The 19393-nt window shown below is 36.2% G+C and overlaps 1 protein-coding gene and 1 long non-coding RNA gene across 3 annotated transcripts; one reads left to right on the top strand and one right to left on the bottom strand.

The window, feature by feature from the left end:
* Positions 1-5267: 5267 nt before the first annotated feature.
* Positions 5268-6336, bottom strand: LOC118499018. The gene is made up of 2 exons (XR_004901518.1): positions 6205-6336; positions 5268-6040 (listed from the first exon to the last, which is right to left on the bottom strand). It is a non-coding gene; the product is annotated as an uncharacterized LOC118499018 (long non-coding RNA).
* Positions 6337-6452: 116 nt separating this feature from the next.
* TMEM19 (transmembrane protein 19) lies at positions 6453-19169 on the top strand. 2 transcript variants are annotated; one of them, XM_036018678.1, is made up of 7 exons: positions 6759-6843; positions 6968-7118; positions 8874-8987; positions 14829-14966; positions 15414-15668; positions 16545-16754; positions 18096-19169. In XM_036018678.1, exons 2-7 carry the CDS (start codon positions 6989-6991, stop codon positions 18257-18259), a joined length of 1011 nt encoding a protein of 336 aa, XP_035874571.1. In that variant the 5' UTR covers positions 6759-6843; positions 6968-6988; the 3' UTR covers positions 18260-19169. The 2 variants fall into 2 exon arrangements, with proteins under 2 accessions (XP_028388948.1, XP_035874571.1); XM_028533147.2 differs by having other exon boundaries at positions 6453-7118.
* The last annotated feature ends 224 nt before the right edge of the window (positions 19170-19393 follow it).

Here is a 19393-nt window from a genome sequence, read left to right as displayed (position 1 = left end):
GATCAAATCATGGAAAATTTATTGGTGTATAGTGTTATTCAATCCTGATTCCAGCTTTCTGACACCAACATATGAAAGTAACACACACCTAATCGTAAATTGCATAAGTCTTTCCTATAAGGTAAATGCTACCTGATGATAAAACTAATTTTTTGTGTCAATTGTTTAGATTGCTGTTTTCCTAGGATCCTAGCATCAGTCTTTTTACGTTAATAGCACCTTTCAATAAGAAATACCTCCCAAGCAACTAGATTTCACAAAGGCAAAGGTAGGAAAAGTCTGTTTTAGCTATCATAAGGCACAACAAATATTTATTAAAATCCTTTTCTATATACAGGGTGGGGCAAAAGTAGGCTTACAGTTATGAGTACATGAAACAATTCTATTATTTATTAATTATTGTATTATTTTCCATATGAACAACTGTAAACCTACTTTTGCCCCACCCTGTATTGTAAACCTTGTTAGTCATTTTTATCTTAATATTAGACGTAGTTCCTTGGAATTATCATTACATTTTTTTCTAATATAGTTTCAAATGTCTTTTTATACATAGCCTTAATCTTCAGCAAACACTGACCATATCTACTTTATACCAGTAAGTTAGGCAAATAGTCATTTAAACATAAATCGTTTAAACATAAATTGTTTAAATGATTACTTAATATTTTCCAAATACAGACTATCATGTGGTTCACCACTCCTCCCCAATACAAAACAAAACTAACAGGCTGATTCCCATCTACAATATCTTGGTATCTTAATATAACATTTTAAAAATCACAAAAATGAACATTATGAAAACAAGCTTTTGGCAACGTTAATCATTATTATTTCAGACCACTGAATAAGCTGCTCAGTTTTTTTAAGTAAAAATATTTTGGGTTTTTTTCCCCTATGTCATTTTCATGTTGCTGTCCTGATAATATGCTCCACACTCTCCCTGCATCAAATTCTTTCATTAACAAACATCTGTCTACCTTAAAAATAGTCTCATTCATAGAAAATATGAATTTTAAATTTGTTTTTAGTTTGTTGATAAACTTATCACTTTCACTTTGACCATACACTATAAAACTATCAAAATTATAATAGCTCTTTGGTCTTCTACTGGACACCAAATGCATTTCTTCTATTCATTCATTCTATGTCTACTAGGCACTAACTTCTACAAAGAACCAGCCAAAGGCTAGTTACTTGATATAAAGATGAATTTGACTCAATTTTTTAGCTTTAAGTTATTCAAAGTCTCCTGAGAGAAAGAATATGTTTCATACAATATGATAAATGCTATAAATGGTTTTGAATTGGAATTTAGTGAGAACATAAACTTAAGACCTTTTTATAATGAAATACTTTTGAAATAAAGATTTCTTATGACAACCAAAGGAAGTAAAAGGACACTGATGTTGACCTGAATTACATAGTGTTTTCTTTTAATAAGTTGTAAGACATTTTTCCCCTTTAAAATGAACACTGAACAAATGTGTTGTTAATGGTGTCTTTGTTAACAGAAAAACATAACTAAATAAAATACTGCATCAAAGCCAAGTACTGGAGTTTGACACTTGATATTGTTACAAAATAACAAACCCTACTAACTCAGATCTTTAAAATTATTTTAGCTGAGTCTTGAAGTTAACAAAACACTGTAGCACCCATTAGTTTTCATACTTGTTCTTTACAAATATTCTGTGTGGCAGGCGATATCTCCAATGTACAGCTGAAGAAATCTGTGTTGATATAGCTTACTCATTCAGACATTTACTGTGTGCAAACTGGCACAAGGGGTAGAATACTAGTTTATCTAGGAAGTTCTAGGTGGAACATTGATCTTCAGCCTCCAAATTTATCCTGCCCACCACATTATAAGCCCCTGTTAAATACATAAATTATGTTATTAAAATAGGACAAGTCATGTGTCCCAAAAAAACTAAAACAAAAATTTTATCTATATAATATAGTCTATAAAGTCATTGTTAATCTTTTCTAAGTAGACTATAATGTTGCTGTTCTATCTCATTTCTCAATGTTAGAATACGGGTAAATTTTAACTTTGGTATAATATATAGAAAATGATTCAACTTTATGCCAGCATGTGGGATTCTTTGGTATTTAGGAAGTTGGAAAGTTTCTAAAAATAATGGTTTTATAATGTGTATTAAACAGCTGCATACTATATTCACAAGAATGTATTCTGAGTATGTTGATATTAAAGACTTTTCCAAGGACATTACTATCATGTCTATTATTTCCAAAAACTGTACATGTACATTTCTGTGGAAGTCCTTCCCCTAAGTTAACCTCCCCCCGGATACTTCTGTAGAAGTTCTCCCTAAATTGAAGCAAGCTGTTAATAAAACAAAGATATGTAAAGCCTAAAAGAGGAATCATCAATATTATTTTTGTTGCTCAGCTTGTATCTAAACATCTATTATAGTTTATTTGTACTGTTTTAAATACTGGTTATGCAATCTAACCAGATATAAGAAGAGCTATAAAAATTTTATGTACCCTGACAATTTCAGGTTAACAAAAACATTCATTTGTAGATATGATTATCAAAGCATTATCTTAATAAAAAAGAAACTAAGTTGTGATTTTTCTTAATTTTTTTCTGATTATTAAAATAACTGCTTAATGCTTTAACTCAAAACATGCTATTTTAACATTCACTAAGAGACACTGAACAAACCAGGATGAACCAGACAAGATCCTGTCCTCTAGGCTACTGGGGAAAAAAAAAAATATTCCATTTACTCCTGCCCTCACAGTTCCATACCCTCTTCCTAATGCCCTTTTAGAAAGAATTGACTCTAATTCAACTTACCAGCTTCAGTTTACTGCCTAGGCTATTAGTTTGTGCTCAAAAACTTTTTAAAAATCTTTAATGCCAAGAAAGCAGATGTGTACCTAGCTCTCAGATTAATTTTCAGTCTAATTATTTAGATATTTCAAACTTATCTGTAACTCCATTCTCGTGAACTTTGTATTTTCATACCCTTCATAACCACCAAACCCTTACAGATTGTCTTTCCCTTAGTCTGGTAACAAATGCCTTGTCACCTTTCAAGACTTAGCTCTGACACTCCCTCTCTGTGACACCTCCAACACAGTGATTTTAACCTTTTGCATCTCATGGTACACCTAAACTAACTACTAAAATGCTGCAGCACACCAAAAAATATATTTTGGGCCCATTTGACAAGACAAAAAGAAAATAGGTATAATTTTGATTCATTCACACCAGATGGCTGTTGGGTTGGCTGTTGTAATTTTTTTATTTGATAATCTAAGGGAAAAACAGTCAGTGACCCTGACTGAATAGGTATTGCATGTTTTTCAAAAAATTGCAGCACACTGGTTGAAAAATCACTGCTTTAACATATCAGGGTAACATAAGTCCTTTACTCCTTGTGTCTTGTTTTATACATAACTTGGATAAAGTCATACTACTATAATGTAATTGTCTACATACATAGTTTCATCTGCTGTGCCTTCAAGGAAGTGTATGTAGATATTTTTTATTTGGGGGTCTGACATGTATATAAGGACTGTCCAGAAGGTATCCAATCATGTAATATGAAAAATAGAGGCACATATTGAATAAAATACAAGATACAAGAAACATTGTACATAGGACAATGATGAGTCAGTTCCCTTTCAAAGTAGGCACCATGGAACTTCACACAGTTCTCCCAATTGCCATCAGCTGCCCGGTCATATTTTCCTGAATCTCTTCAACAGTCTGAAATCTCTTCCCTTTCAAACATGATTTTAGTTTTAGGACAAGCCAGAAGTCACAGGACACCAAATCTGGGTTGTAGGGAGGCTGAGTCACCTGGATGATTTGCTGTTTTGCCAAAAAAATGCTGCAAGAGAGGTGGTGCGTGAGCCAGTGGCGTTGTCATGATGAAGCTGCCAATCACCAGTTTCCCATAGCTGTGGCCTTCTGAATCACCCCAACAGTTTCCACAGAGGAATGTTCAACCTTAACACAAAATTTGATGGAGATTTGTTGTTCTACTTGCTCAGTCATTTTGAATGGGACAGCCACACAGTACACACGCTCACCCAATGGCATCACTGTCTCCACTGACTAGTACAGTGAAGTCATCATAGTTCATGCATGTGCATTCCAGTCCACTTTCCTTGGCTGCCAGGTTACATCAATGTCACACAAACCATTCTCTCCTTATATTAACAATGGCTGGATTTTTTCCAGACAAACCTTGTATATTATATATTAGGCATTCAAATACTAGATTTCAGGAAACCTAAACCACTCCTCTGGCTTAGATTCAAAGGGATTGTACATGTAATCTACTTTCTTGACAATGGCTTTTTGCCATTGGGTGATTTTTATAATTGGTGTTAAGTACCAAATGTCTATCCCAGAAAATTCCAAACTTGTTTATGCCAAAGAATAAACAAATAGGTATTTATATTGTGACATTTAAAGGTTATTAATGCAATAATAAATTTTCAGTCTGTTACTCTGATTACTATAGAAATTCTCAAACTCATATTTTCTGAGGGTAACATACTCAGTTCTTTAGAGCGTCATCCTGATACACCAAGGTTGTAGGTTTGAAACCCCATCAGGACACATAGAAGGAGCAACCAATGAATGTATAAATAAGTGGAAAAACTAATCGATGTCTCTTTCTTTCTCTAAGTCAATAAATAAAAAATTTTAAAAAGTTAAAGATTTTCAAGTTTCTTAACTTCTCAGAGCCTTTAACAATGCATTTCACAATCCTATGAGTATAAGAAAATTCTCAACCTTAAATTTGATTAGAGGTGTTGGGTGGGGAGTGGGAGTGTAAGGTAGCATCTTGAGGAATGTAATAGCTTAAGAAATGCTTAACCAGAAATCATCTGTTTCTAGAAAATGGCTTTTAAAGAAATAGAAAAAGACTTTGTTGAAATTTTTAAAGCTTTTAAAGTCTATAAAAATTATCAAACTGTTAAATGGGTTTTTTAAAAGAATAGTATCTCTTAGCTACATTAATTCTTCCAAGTTGTTTCAGTCTTAAGCTAAGAAATTTATTTATGGGGGACAACAGCAATAATTTGGACACAGAAAAAACAAGTTAAATGTTTACTTGAAGGGTCAGTGACTGGCACTATTATTTATTATTTAATAGGCAATGAGAGCCAGACAGTTATGAGAAAGAGAAAATCATTCCTGACAACCAGGAACTAGCCTGACAGTGTGTTAGGAAAGGCCTGACACAGCTAGCCCATGATTTTCTGTTGGACACAAACATCTCCAAACCCCAACATCAAGACAGTGTTACCCTGTGATTGTAGTAAAGTAAGGCAGGGTGGAAAGCAAGATTGGTTTATAATTTTGTCTAAGAGACAAAAACAAGGTCAATATGCTAAAACATTAATAAAATTGTTTGGTGTCACTGATATTGGCCAGTCAGCTTTCTGAGGTAATCCAGCCATTTGTGCTGAACAGACTAAAAGAGTGGGCACAAAATGAATTTCTACATGAAGACCATACCATGCATGTAGTCTAATAAGAGAAGGCCACTACCATTTAGTCCTACTTGATTTGATTCTTAATGAACTATGTAGTCAATTAGATTTCTCATCAAAGGAAAGAGTGTTAAGTTGTCTTGGCACATATTTTTAAATTCAAAATAGTTTGAGTTTTTAGAAGTACTTTTAGTGGGTTAAAACACACTTGGGTTCTATGTCTGAAACTAACTCGCCTCTTCTTACAATTGTTAGGAATTAACTGAAACAGTTATTAAACAAAATGTAACTATCAATTATTTATTGTTAACCCAGGCAAACAAAGTTTATTTAAAATAAAATGTGAAATGAGCCACGAGAGTCCGATTGTTACTGGTTAATGACGCTCTTCTTTCCTAATGAATTGACTGAATGCACACACTTCAGAGAAGAGATGTGGGTACAGATGTCCACACTGAAAGTAGTGTCATGATAATAATTTGGGAGCTCAACAGCAGAATCTATGTCTAGCTTTATCTTTACATCTCTAGCAGCCAGCAGTGCCCAGTTGCTGGGTTTATATGATAGGTATATACGATGTTTTAAGTCATTTTTCGCCATCATAAAATTCCGTTTTTACAACACAATATATGCTCCCCCCAAATCCATAATATTATGTCATGAACTCCCCGTAGATGAAACAGTATTTGAATATTTTGCTTGAAATGGACTTACTGGGTCTAAATTCACCTGCATTCCTTTATTCTATTACTACCCAGGTGGTGGTTTCACTTTTCAGCGCTTGCAAGTGTCCTCAAAAGCAAGGACCTAACGTGGTAGACATCTCCAGTATTCTGAGCAGCACCACAAACCCTCCGAGGACTAGCCTTGGCCGTCCCTTGTGGTACGCCCCACACGCCTGCCCTTCGCGACGCCCTTCACACGCTCACGTGAGCGAGGCAGTGTCGGCGGGCGGCCACTGCGCATGCACTCACTACCAGAGCCCCAGAGGTGGAGACTGGCGGGGCGCGGGCTGAGACCCGGGATCCTTGACTGTGGTCGGCTGGGCCTGAACGCCAGGGTAGCGCAAACGGCAGTCCAGACGTGACCGCTCTCGGTCGCGCCTGCTTGGCTGCTGCGACGCGCCAGAGGTCGGCTTTCGCATTCTGCCAGTTCAGTCAGCGAGGCGCGCGGGCGGGCGGCGGAACTCGCCGTCTCTGGGCCACGGACTGGCTGCTCCGGCTCCTCTTCTCCCCTTCCGGCTCTCGGCGCTGCACGAGGAGACCGCGGTCGGGAGGCCGGCGCTCTGAGTGGACGCACTTTTCCTTAGCAGTTTGAGCTCTCCTCTAGTGACTATTTCCAGAAATAGTTTGGGTTTATATTATTTTTGTGATCGGTGGAAGATGTTGGCATTTATTTTCGCTTCCGCACAAGTGTTTTGTGGGCAACTTGAATGACTTTTTTTTCTTTCGGAAATGCTATGTATTTTCTCCCCCAGGTGCTCATATCCTTATTTTCCATGACAGATCTTGACGAAAATATATGCAAAAAATATATAAAGATGATAACTAATATAGTTATATTGAGTCTGGTAATTTGCATTTCTTTAGCTTTCTGGATTATTTCTATGACTGCAAACACCTATTATGGTAAGAATGAGTGTCCTAAGTCCTTTTTTAATACACTAATCGGTAAAATTTATAATTGTACTATTGTGAAACAAAAACTCGTATTCTTTGAATGGTAATGAATTGTGTTCGCTTAACTTCTGCAGCCTGTATTTAATTTACCAGAAAATATAAACAGTGCCTTGAACGTTGTAAACCCTTTACTAAATGCTACTTGTGAAAATATTGGTTATATACCTATTTCAAAGTGTTTTTATGTATTAAGTAATTATTACATGTATCTTGATGAGAACTGAGGCAGAGTTTCATAAAGCTATTGCAGTGACGCTACGCTTTCAATAAGAATATCCGTAGCATAATTTATCAGTTTCATTTGCCCTGTAAAAATAAAAGATGATATAGTGCTTGTATTTGGAGATGTAGAGAATTTGCTGTTCAGTCACTTTAAAAGAACAGACTTCTTTTAAAATCTGAAGCCACTTTGCATAAATAGGAGGTACTCCAGCCTCAAAGCTTTAAGGTTTTGAATCTGCTTTAGAGCATAAGTATGCCTTTACACAAACTCCCTTGGTTCACCTATAAAAACAAAACACTGTTAAGTTCAAGAGGAAAAGTGACAAGTAGATTGAGAAAGTGAACTCCTAAAGGATTGTATGTTAAGTGATTGCCAGTTCAGACCTTAGTTCTTTTTCAGAGAGGCACGTGAATAATCAGACAGGTGTTCTTCAGGATACAGAAGGTTTCAGAGCTGTTCTTTCATCATGAGTCACAGCAGGGGATGAGGGTTTGGGAAGAGAGACACGGGAGGAGAAGATGTTCCTTAATGCCAATATTAACTAAATAGAATAAAACAGGATTTGTATGTAAATTGCGGGTCTGCCTGAGGCCAGGCACCTGATGCAAATAAGTGAAGCTGTCCCATGTCTTTGTATATATTAAATACAAGGGAATAGTTTTCCCATTAAACATTTGACCTTCTTTGTCTCTAATTTTCTTATTTTTGATAGAAACATGGGCACAAGTAGTAGTTCACATTTTCCTTTATTGTAGACCCTCAACCTTGGTGTTGAGTTGGTCAGGAATGGCCAGGACTTCAAATGAGAAAACAGTGATCCCTCCGAAAGAGGCAGCCTCTCTTTGCTTGTCAGTTCTGCCACGTGGCCAAAGTTTCGTTTTTAAAACAGAAGCCAAGAAACTGAATTTGTATATGAAATCTACTAATCTTTAAACATTAACTCAAATTATTTATTTTTTGGGATTGTTTGTTTTATCTTAAATTGTTTAAAAATGCTATGCTAGCCAAACAAAACATTTGTGGGCTGGATGGAATCTTTGGAAAAATCAGTTGCCAACTGTTGAATCCTGAGGTGTGTGACATGTGAAAATGTTACTTTAAAAAACAAATCTCTGAAAGGCAGAGAGAGGAATATTGGATGTTGTTATGAAAGAAGTTTGTTCTATGCTATTGAGATTGAATACATGCCTCCTATCCAAAAAGACTTCATTTCAAATCTGTAAATACTTATGAAATACCCATTATTATAAATAATTGTAAATGGTTTTTAAAACTTGGACGGGACTTACTTGGTTATTGCGAGTAGGATTGTTTCTCTGAAAATACACAAGTCTCAACATAACTGTTTTACTTTGTGACTTTAATTCAGTTTCCTTATTTATGACAGTATTTTAATCCAGAATGCAGTTGTCAGTATTTACAGCCAAGACTAAACTATGCAGGACTCACACAATTGATGTTCTACCTTTCTCATTTTTCAGGTAACTTGCAGCCTGTTTCCCCTTGGCGTTGGCTGTTTTCTGTTGTTGTTCCTGTTTTGATTGTATCTAATGGCCTTAAAAAGAAAAGTCTAGATCACAGTGGGGCTTTAGGAGGTATGTTTTGCTTTTGAGTGTTTAACTGTATAATGTGCTTGCTTATATAATTTAGACTGTTTTCTAAATTCTGATTATATGAGACTATAAATCACAGTTATATATTAGACAATGATAAAGTTATGCATTGCTGAGCATTCCTATTCTGTCAAATTTTCAAATAGTAACATACACTTTCAGTGTAATGTACAAATTTAACTTTGTAATTTGTACCAAGTAAATTAATAGACTAGACTTTTGAGGACCTTGATTATTGATTACTATGCTTCTTTAGTTGGATTCAATTATCTGCTAGCAGAAACATTGGAGCACTGTTCCTAGGTGTAATATAAAAGAGCCATTGGAAAAAATAGCTAACAGATGTATTGATATTTTTGTAAGAATTTTATCCTAACCATATAATCAGTAAGTATTAGGAATTGTTATGTTTTATTTATTTTGTAAGTGTTATATTGTACACACTATGTGTCGGGCACTGCTAGAAGCACTTTGGAAGTATTAACCCATTTATAACAAATAATTTAAACAGTCTCTGCTTAAATATAGTAACAGAGATATGCTTTGCTAAAAATATCCTCAGGTAGCAACTGCCTTGCCTTGATTTTTATTATTCTTGTAATTTATGCAAGAAAGCTTAAGTCCTTCTTGAAATTCTGTCTTCTTTGGCTTCCATGTTGTATATTAACCTGCCTCTCTTGTTTTTCTGATCTCCACTTTTGTTTTCTGCTACCATTTTCTTTTCTGCGTTCTAGCCCTTGGGCCTCTATTCATTGCCTCCCTAGCTTGATTTAGAAATAGGAGATAAGTATTTGAATCCTAGGGCTGCCACCTGCTACCTCTGTGAACTATGCCACATTGCCTAAATCTTCAGAGCCTCACTGTTCTTTATCTTTTGTGAAGTAGGTCCTACGGGCTCATGGTAAGGGTCAAACAGGGTAATATATGGGACGACACATCTTTTTAAACTATAAAGCATTGTGTAAACATTCACTGTTAGTAATTTATTATCTACTTTCAACCATATTATAAAGTCTCCAAAGACAGAGTATATCTTATGCTCCTGGGTCCCATGCTTCTTTGAATAGTGTTACACACGTAATAGGTGCTTAGGAAACACATGTAGATGACTTTAAAACCTCTGTTAGTTTCTTAATTATTTCAGTCTATGTAATGTTGGTATCTTTTTTTGTTTGTAGTTCTTTTTTCCCTTAAGGACAAAAACTTATAATGCTGACTTAAAGTATAATATAGTACTTGGGAATACCGTTATGGAGTATGACTGTAAGTCACTTAAACTTTCAGTGTTGTGATTTCCCTATCTGTAAAATAAGAGGGGTTAGTAGTGCTTTTAGCATTGACTTATCATGAAGAGTTACCCATGCAAAATGTTTAGTATAGTACCTAGCATGCACAATAAGTATTTTACAAATGTAAGTTATTATTGTTTTTTTTTCATTACTGCTATTCATAATCTTAGGAATTTTACTAAGGTTTGTCATATTATGCCTTTAGCATGCTTAGGATTGAGACAAGTTTCAAAGCATCACAGGATCTGGGTATTTGGAGTCCTCATCGACACAGGAACACATAGCTCAGTGTTGATGGAAAGGGGAAGGAGAGGGGTTGAGGCAGTGCTTCAGGTAGACACTGAAGTGGAGGGCTCTGGCCTCCCCAAGAGAGCATCTCCAGAATAAGGAGTAAATCATATGAAAGGATATGTGGGAAAATGCTTGTAAACTGTTGTATAAAGCACTGTGCAGGCAATTAGCTCCAGAGAAATATTGCTTAATCTACTTAGCCATTGTGTTCCTTTGGACATGTCAGTGTAGACAGTTTGTCATCAGGCTTTTGATTTGACAACTTTAAATTTAATTTCACTTGCCAAGACTATTAGGCTTAGTGATTTACCATTCTTTCATCCAGTCAATCAACAAATATTTAGTGAGGGTCGCCTGTAAGCCAGGCACTGTTCTGGGCAGTTAAAATTTCGCAGTGAACAAAATGGATAAAAATTCCACTGTCAGATTACATTTATAGTCAGGGGAGACAGATGATAAATAAGATGGGTTTGAGGCATGAAATCCCCCAGAAGAAGATGCTGTAAGTACAGGACAAATGGAATATTGACAGGAAAGGCCAGTGGTTGTGCTCCCTGTGGTCTCACAAGGGTGGCCTTCACCTGTTTTTAGTCAGGTCTGGTGTTCAGTTTTTCTGAAATGGAAACCTCATTCTGCCAGGTACCCACAGCTTATCAGAGCCAAGAAAACTGGTTTATACTGCTTATATCAGCCCCTTGTCACAAGGGACTGATATATGAGCCAGAATGTTACTTTATTAATCTGATAAGATACAGAACTCCCAGGCCAACTGGAATATAAACATTTCTGTTCAGGCATGCCGTATTCTTGTAATCAGGCTATTTGAGAATTCAGATTATGTTAGAAGGTTGCTTTGGTAAGAACGAAGTCTGAGAAACAGTAATGTAAGTCGCAGATCAAAGGGTCTTGTTCATTGTACCGTGTTTGACAAGCCTGCCAAGCTCTGGTTCTTGAGGTGCTCATGTTGTTAAACAAAAAACCTTTGCAGCCAAAAGGTTTTGTGAAAGAAAGGGGTTATGGAGCTATATGCTAGCCAGAAAAAAAGATCAGGTCCTTAGACATACAGTTTAAACCACCAGCAGCCTAGTCAAATGGAAAGACAAAAAATGTCTTTATCATATGAAATAGGGCCTTAGGAGCTTATTGGTGAAGGGATCTGATGGGACTATTTTAAAGATCTTTGGAAAGCATTTACACTGGCCGTAGATAAGGGGGGAGGGATGAAGCAGGGGTAAAGTCTATAAGGAAGAAATATTTACTACTATTGATTGGTTGTGGGCAACAGTCAGGAAAGTTCATGCATAAGCAGGGTGTGGTGGCATATTGAGTTTGAACATTTTTTTTGGCTTCCTGGAAGTTCATTCAAAGCTCCAACATACATTCAGGAATGTGAGCAGACTTTTGTTAGTTCGACAACAGCCATTAACTGAATATGGTCTAGATGAATGTGTCTTCTTTAACTCCTTGGTTATCAGACTTCTATACAGTTTGATTTTCTGTCAGTTCTGTTTGTTTTTTTGTTTTTAAATTGTTATCCTTCTTTTGGTAGTACGAGGAGGCACAGTGTGTCTACCTATGCCTCCATCTTGGCTGGAAGTCTGGATCCCTTTTTTTGTGACCAGTTGCTTACCTCTTACTGTTTTCAAGATCCTCTCTTTGTCTTCTCAAAAACAGAGGTCTTTGAAAAAAGTTTGATTATAGTGTGTTCAGCATTGTGGGTCTCTTTGAATTTATCTACTTGGAATTTGTTGAGCTTCTTGCATGTTTATATTCATGTCTTTCATCAAACATGGAATGTTTTTAGCCAATACTTCTTCAACTAATTTCTCTGCCCCTTCTCCTTCTCTCTTCTCCTGGGATTTTCATATGTGTATACTGATCCACTTAATGGTGTCCTAAGGTCCTGAAAGCCTTCTTCACTTTTCTTCAGTCTTCTTTGTTTCGGTTTTTCTGATTCAATAATTTCCATTGTTCTATATTCAAGTGCAATGATTCTTTCTTCTGCCTGATCAAATGTGCCCTTGAGTCCCTGGTGAATTTTTAATGTTTATTATTGCAGTTTTCAGCTTTAGTATTTCCTTTGGTTTTTTGTTTAAGTTTTCTGTCTGTTTATATTTCAATATTGTGTATACATTGTTTTCCTGACTTCCACCTTGTCTTCCTTATTCTTTTGAGCATCTTTAAAAGACAGTTGTTTTAAAGTCTTTGTTTAGTTGGCCCACCATCTAGCCTTTCTCAGTGATAGTCTCTGTTCATTTTTTTCCCTTCGAATGGGCCATACTTTCCTGTTTCTTTGTGTGCTGTGTGATATTTTTGTTGAAGTTGAGTAAGTTGATAACTCTAGAAATCAGAATCTCCTTTGTCCCCATGGTTTCCTCTGTTTTTTGGTATTGTTTTTTATTGTTATAGGCTGTCTCTGTGTCAAGGATCAGCTTGAGGTGTAAAACCTAAGGTCTTCTCAGTCTTTTTTAAGCCTACATCTTCCCCTAGGTATGCATGGTGACTCCCTCATTTCTTCCATAAATGTAGCTGCTTTTGAATGTCCTAGTCTTTTAAGTCATCATTTCTCTTCAGGATAATATGAGTTCTCATCATTGACTGAATGCCCTAGTCTTTAATGTCTGGCTCCAAAAAGGAGGAAACACAGAAAAATGAAGGGAAGTTGGGGACCAGCTGTTTCAATTCTCTGAAAGTTGCCCTGGTCAGACAGGGAGGGGCTTGAAGTAATGTGAGACAGAGTGCAACAATGGTTTCCAGCGCTGTGTCTGGACTTCTGTGATCAGAAGTAGCAGTCAGCGATCAGAACACAAATCCTGATGTTTGCAAAACAAGGTCCTTATTGCCCACCTGACTCTCACAGGCTGTCTTCAGCCTGTTCCTGCAACTCCTGCACTGCCTGCCACATTACTAAGAGTGGTAGATGGAGATTTACTACCTAGCTAAGAGCTGAAATTAATAAAAATTAAATTCAGTTTCCCTTCCAAACCTTCCCCTGAACGTTAAAAGCCTTTGACAGACTCTAGGGTTCCAAAATAGTTTTATCAGACATATTCTTCCAGTTCATTTGTTGTCTGGGTGGGAACACAGATTCCTGGTGCTTCCTACTCCTCCATCTTCCCGGAATCATCTCTCCAATTCATTTTTATAGGATTAAATTACCACTGTAATAATAGAAGTGAGAGTACTTTGCTACCTTGACACTAATTTTTACTCACTATAACACTTTCATATTTTGTAACAAAAGGCTTTTAAGGAATTTCTGCATGATTTAAAAAGCTAATTTCAACATATGTTTGCACTTTTCTTATAGAATTACCTATGGAGAGGCTTTATAATTTTTTACTTAAACAAATCATAGCAAGTTCTTTTAAGTTTCAAGCATATTTGATTTAGCAATTGATGTCAGAGCCTCTTTCCATATTGCTGTGATAGCAGGAACACATCTTTCCTTTTTTTCCTCTTCTGTGTCATGAAATGTAAGCTTCCCTTTTGTTTGTTTTCCTGATTGAACTATAAATTTTAGAAGCCTTCCTGGATATTGGACACTCATGGGAAAATGAAGAATAAACCCTTTCTTCTTTGGCCAAACAAAAGAAGCAAAGAGAAAAGTCTCAAAATCTAAAATCACATTCACAGAGTATATTCCATTATTCCATTTTTGGTTCCACAGGCAATCCAGAATTGTTTTCATAGGTTTAAGCAGGGAAACTTAGCTAAGAAGTACACTATCTTCTTACATAGTTTCTGAGGCTCAACACAAAAGTATGTGAAAATTCTTGGAAAAGCATTTAAAAAAGCTTATATTTTGGAAAACAAATACCAGGCTGTGGGGGGAAATGTGAAAAATAAAAACCTGAAAGATATTATAGTCTTACCTCCTCTGAGAGATTTACAGTTAATTTGAAAATTTTTCAGACTAGCCATCTATCTAAATAGTATATATAACACATATTACTTAATAATAATATATTGTGTTCTGGAACTCCATTATAAAAAGTGTTTCTAAAATAATATCTTACATTTATATAGCATAGTTTGTTTGAAAGGAGATCAAAATATGGTAAGAAATACATCACAATCAAAATGACATTCACTTTACTGTTTGGTAATATCTTAGTAAAAATGGAAAGTATTGGAAGTGTACATTTCAGGTTATAACATGAAAATAACTGAAAAAATCCATTTTTTACAGTATTAATGTATGAACTAAGTATAATTCTATGTGTATATGTGTTTCTTTCAGGGCTGGTAGTTGGATTTATCCTAACCATTGCAAATTTCAGCTTTTTTACTTCTTTGCTGATGTTTTTCCTTTCTTCTTCAAAACTCACTAAATGGAAAGGAGAAACAAAGAAGCGTCTAGATTCAGAATATAAAGAAGGTAAATGAATTATGTTCGACATTATTTTAAAACGTAACTTTGTTTCACTCTTCTAGATTCAGAATATAAAGAAGGTAAATGAATTATGTTTGACATTATTTTAAAACGTAACTTTGTTTCACTCTAACATACAAGCTTTTAATCAAAACACGTTTAGACTATTGAAACAGATAAATTTGATATGAGAATTACTTTAAGTAGCAGCCTGATTTAGTTTATTATTACTTCACCACAATAACAGCAACATTTTAGAAGCACTAAAGTTTTTCCATTATTCTAAAACAATATAGAATGTGGGCAAAGATGCGATCCCACTTTTAGTTGTTTTAAAGTCTTTCATCATTTTTAATTTCTTAACATTAAAATATGTAAGTTCCTAAAGCAGCATAATTTTCCTTCTGACATAAAAACATTTCTTGTCCTCTTTTTCTACTTGTTCACCTCTAGGAGGGCAGAGGAATTGGGTTCAGGTGTTCTGTAATGGAGCCGTACCCACAGAGCTGGCCCTACTGTACATGATAGAAAATGGCCCCGGGGAAATCCCAATAGATTTTTCCAAGCAGTACACTGCTTCCTGGATGTGTTTGTCTCTCTTGGCTGCACTGGCCTGCTCTGCAGGAGACACATGGGCTTCAGAAGTTGGCACCGTTCTCAGTAAAAGCTCACCAAGGCTAATAACAACATGGGAGAAAGTTCCAGTGGGTGAGTCTTGAAGTTTCTTTTTTAAAAAATGAACAAAAATACCTTGATTTATTGTATTTTTTATTTAAGAGCCTTTTGAAAAACTGCTACTCTCCTTAATTGGAAAAGTGCTGTAGGATTAAATGGGTGATAATAATAAATAATATTTGGAGGAAATGTTAGCAAACCCCAGATAAACAATACAGAAACACCGAGATTGAGTCACAGACATATCACTAGGAAAGGAAAAGGAAGGGAACAATAGATTATTCTTGTGGATGTATTATGCAGTTAGTGCTTTAACATGTATCTTCTTTTCCCATTACCATTATTGTCCACAATTTCTTTTTTGTCTTTGTCATTGCCTCTTCCTCCCCTTTCTCTTCTTTCCTACTCTTCTTTTCCTCCTATATCTTCCTTTTTTTCCCCTCCTTCTTTTCTCCTTTTTTTCTTCCTTATCATCATATCATGAACAACTAACATACTTTGAGTACCTGCAATGTGCAGGGCACTGTTCTACATGGATTACCAGTAAGTACTATTAATAACTGTGTGGGTGGGTTCTTTTATTTCTATCTTACAAACAAGGAAACTAAGGCGTACAGAAGTTAGGTAACTTCACCATAGTCACAAAGCTTGGAAATGGCAGAACTAAGATTCAAGCCAGGCAGTGTGGCTCCACTGAACCATTATACCTTACTGCTTAGAATGTCAGCACTTGAGGAGAAAAGACTGTTTTCTAAGTAGGCTATGTTCTCATGATATTTGGATTAAATAAAAGAGAACTCTTTTCTAAAATTACTCTTGATTGGATAAGTACCAGCGTTTTTTGCTTTCCTTGCCACTATGTATTTGGTGATTGTTAACCAGATGATTTTACTCTTGTTTCTTCTTCAGGGACTAATGGAGGGGTTACCATGGTGGGCCTCACTTCGAGTCTCCTTGGTGGTACCTTTGTGGGCATTGCCTTCTTCCTCACACAGTTGGTTTTTGTTAATGATTTGGACATTTCTGCTCCCCAGTGGCCAATTATTGCATTTGGGGGTATAGCTGGATTACTAGGATCAATTGTGGACTCATATTTAGGAGCTACAATGCAATATACAGGTAAGAACTTGACCTTATTATTGCAACTTACTGGTGTGTTAAAGAAATGGAAAAGAAAGTAAGATATAATAGTGAAAACAGTCCCAAAGACACCAGGAGTGAAAGACCGGGAATTATTGGGCAAAGTCTCTTCTACAGTTTTGACTTTCTTATTCTTTCTTGTTAAGCTGATTGAAAGAGAATTAGTCCTGCAGAGAAATGAGTAGAAGCTGTGTAAGGAGGATATGATAGTGCAGGAAACACGTGGTTTTGCTAATGGGACTTCACCTAATCCCAGGAAAGCAGAATATCTGGGATCAAATCATTTTCACGCTCCCTCCTTCCAATTGGTGTCCAAGTCCATTTGAGAGAGAATTATTATACTAAGCTAACTAGACACATATCACCTACTTTCCCACTGTGACATCATGCTTGCTTCCTTCTTTACTGAGATTTTAGCACCACTTAAGATATATGGGAGAGTCAGTTTTCCCAAAAGTTTTCTGTGCTTTGCTTCTGAGGCTCTCGTGTCACGTCAGTGTACTGACATATTAGGTTAGGTGTTATTTGCTTCAGACTCTAATCAACTATGTTTTTTTCCTTTGATTCATATGATGAAGAGGCTGGGAGTCTGGAGAGTTCTCCTGAATATAGTCCTCTCAATTCTGTTCATGCCCTAAGATAATCTACTTGCCCTTCTGCTCTCCTGCCCACCAGTCAAAATGTTTGTTCTCTCAATTTTGTTAGTCTCATCTTGATGCAGAGGAGGAATCATTCTGATTTTAATTCACACTAAAGACTCAATAATCCCACACATACAAACATATTCTTTTGAAGAGCTTAAATTTTATTCTAAACTGAGCTCTAACTGGGAGAATTTCTGATCATATTAAGTGGGTTGACAAACAGTTGTGGTGGACCAGTTAATTCATTCAGTAAATCCAGGTGTGCCTCCTTTGTGCTGGCACCTTGCCGGGTCCTGGGTATCCATGACAGAGGCTGCTGACATGATCTCTGCTTTCAGGAGCCTCACAGGTTAGTCTTGGAAGGAAACCACTGGATAGGCAGGGCCAGTCTGCCAGCTTCATGTCATCTCTGCTTTACCTATTCTCTCTTCTACTTCTGAATGAATTCTAGCAGTGTTGAAAGAACAGTATTGAGGGGTACTGAAACCTATTTATTCAAAGAGGCCTTTTGTATAGAAGGGTTCCATGTCTCTCTCACTATGTAGATTATCCACTAATGTCATTTTATAAGTGGCTGAGAATTTTTCAAAGATTATTTCCTTTGAGGAGAAAAGCTACTTTTTTTTTTTTGTCAAGTCATTTGGATTTTGGACCTCACTTGGCTTTTCCACTCTAGGTTGGGATGAAAGCACTGGCATGGTGGTCAACAGCCCAACGAAAGAGGTGAAGCACATAGCAGGGAAACCCATTCTTGATAACAATGCGGTGAATCTATTTTCTTCTGTCCTTATCGCCCTCCTGCTCCCAACAGCTGCTTGTGGATTTTGGCCCAGGGAGTGAACTTTATCTCATTTACAAAGGTTGAAACTGTGGTAAATTCAGCTAAATGTTCAAGTTTCATCCTAAGAAGAATATTTTAGTGGCAAAGAGAAAATGACAGCTCCTCCCATATTCCACTGTGGTGGAATTCTGCATTTTTCCTCTCACCTACTCACTTGTAACAGCCAACATGTTCTAGTGAAACACAGGACTAGTTAGAACTTACCTATTCCTTTCTTCTGCTGAATGGAGCTTCTTGAGCAATGAAGTTATTCAATACAATGCCCCTATGTATTGGTGTATATTGAACTGAAAGCTAACGTGTTGAACTGGATCCTATATGTAAACACAAATTTTGTTTGTTTATACTAGTGTGAGGGGCAAAAGTTATAAAATTTAAAAATGGTTCTCAGCTGTGCTAGAGAAATGATACTGTGTCAGTTATCCAAATGTTATGTCCACTTTAAGTGGTTTAAACTGATGTGTGTAGAAGCCTGTGCAAGTATAATATCATGGACTCCTTCCATTACTTACCATTTACAATTGTGTTAGTAATGAAAAAAAAAGTAAATGTTTTTCTCATTTGACCATTAGAATGCATGGAAAAAATTATTTCTAAGTAAAAGCAAGAGAGTTCTATCTTGTATCTAAAAATGTGCACCTTATATATTTTAGTTGACCTCTGAGCTGAAATTATCTCAAATTGATTATTCTTTAATGTATTTTCTAGCTGTCTTTCAAATGTATATAGGAATATGCTTTACATTGGCATATTGAAACAAAGAATCACTGGAAAATTATTGTAATAATTTTTTATTTGCTAATCTAGAATTTACTGGAAGATGTTCTGATTTCCTATGATACACCTTTTAAGTTGTGCTCGCCTTTATATTACAGCCTCAATTAAAGTGAATTCTACTTTTCAGTTTTATTCTTCACTGTGATTAACCATGTTCTAAAGGAGTTTTGCAACCAAACAACCACTTGGGTCCTAATGCTCACTGTCCATAGGCAAAGACTCTGGAGACAGAGTTGACTGTAAAGGAAAAAGGAATTTTTATTTAAAATACAGCGGGTTTCTGGATGGGGCCTCCTCCCCGTTGGGGAAGTGTGACCACCCTGGTGGTTTCCCATAGCTTCCTGCATGGAGGAGGG

The sequence above is a fragment of the Phyllostomus discolor genome, chromosome 2, assembly GCF_004126475.2.
Source record: "Phyllostomus discolor isolate MPI-MPIP mPhyDis1 chromosome 2, mPhyDis1.pri.v3, whole genome shotgun sequence".
Classification (NCBI taxonomy): domain Eukaryota; kingdom Metazoa; phylum Chordata; class Mammalia; order Chiroptera; family Phyllostomidae; genus Phyllostomus; species Phyllostomus discolor.
The sequence above is the reverse complement of the archived record's forward strand: the minus strand, read 5'-3'. Positions and strand labels throughout refer to the sequence as shown.

Bases quoted from the DNA above. Each gene is read 5' to 3' on its own strand.
- TMEM19 (XM_028533147.2), top strand. From the start codon at position 6,923: ATGACTTTTTTTTCTTTCGGAAATGCTATGTATTTTCTCCCCCAGGTG. The intron at 8,988-14,828 runs GTATGTTTTGCT...TGTTTCTTTCAG, and splicing joins TCACAGTGGGGCTTTAGGAG to GGCTGGTAGTTGGATTTATC. The intron at 15,669-16,544 runs GTGAGTCTTGAA...TTTCTTCTTCAG, and splicing joins ATGGGAGAAAGTTCCAGTGG to GGACTAATGGAGGGGTTACC.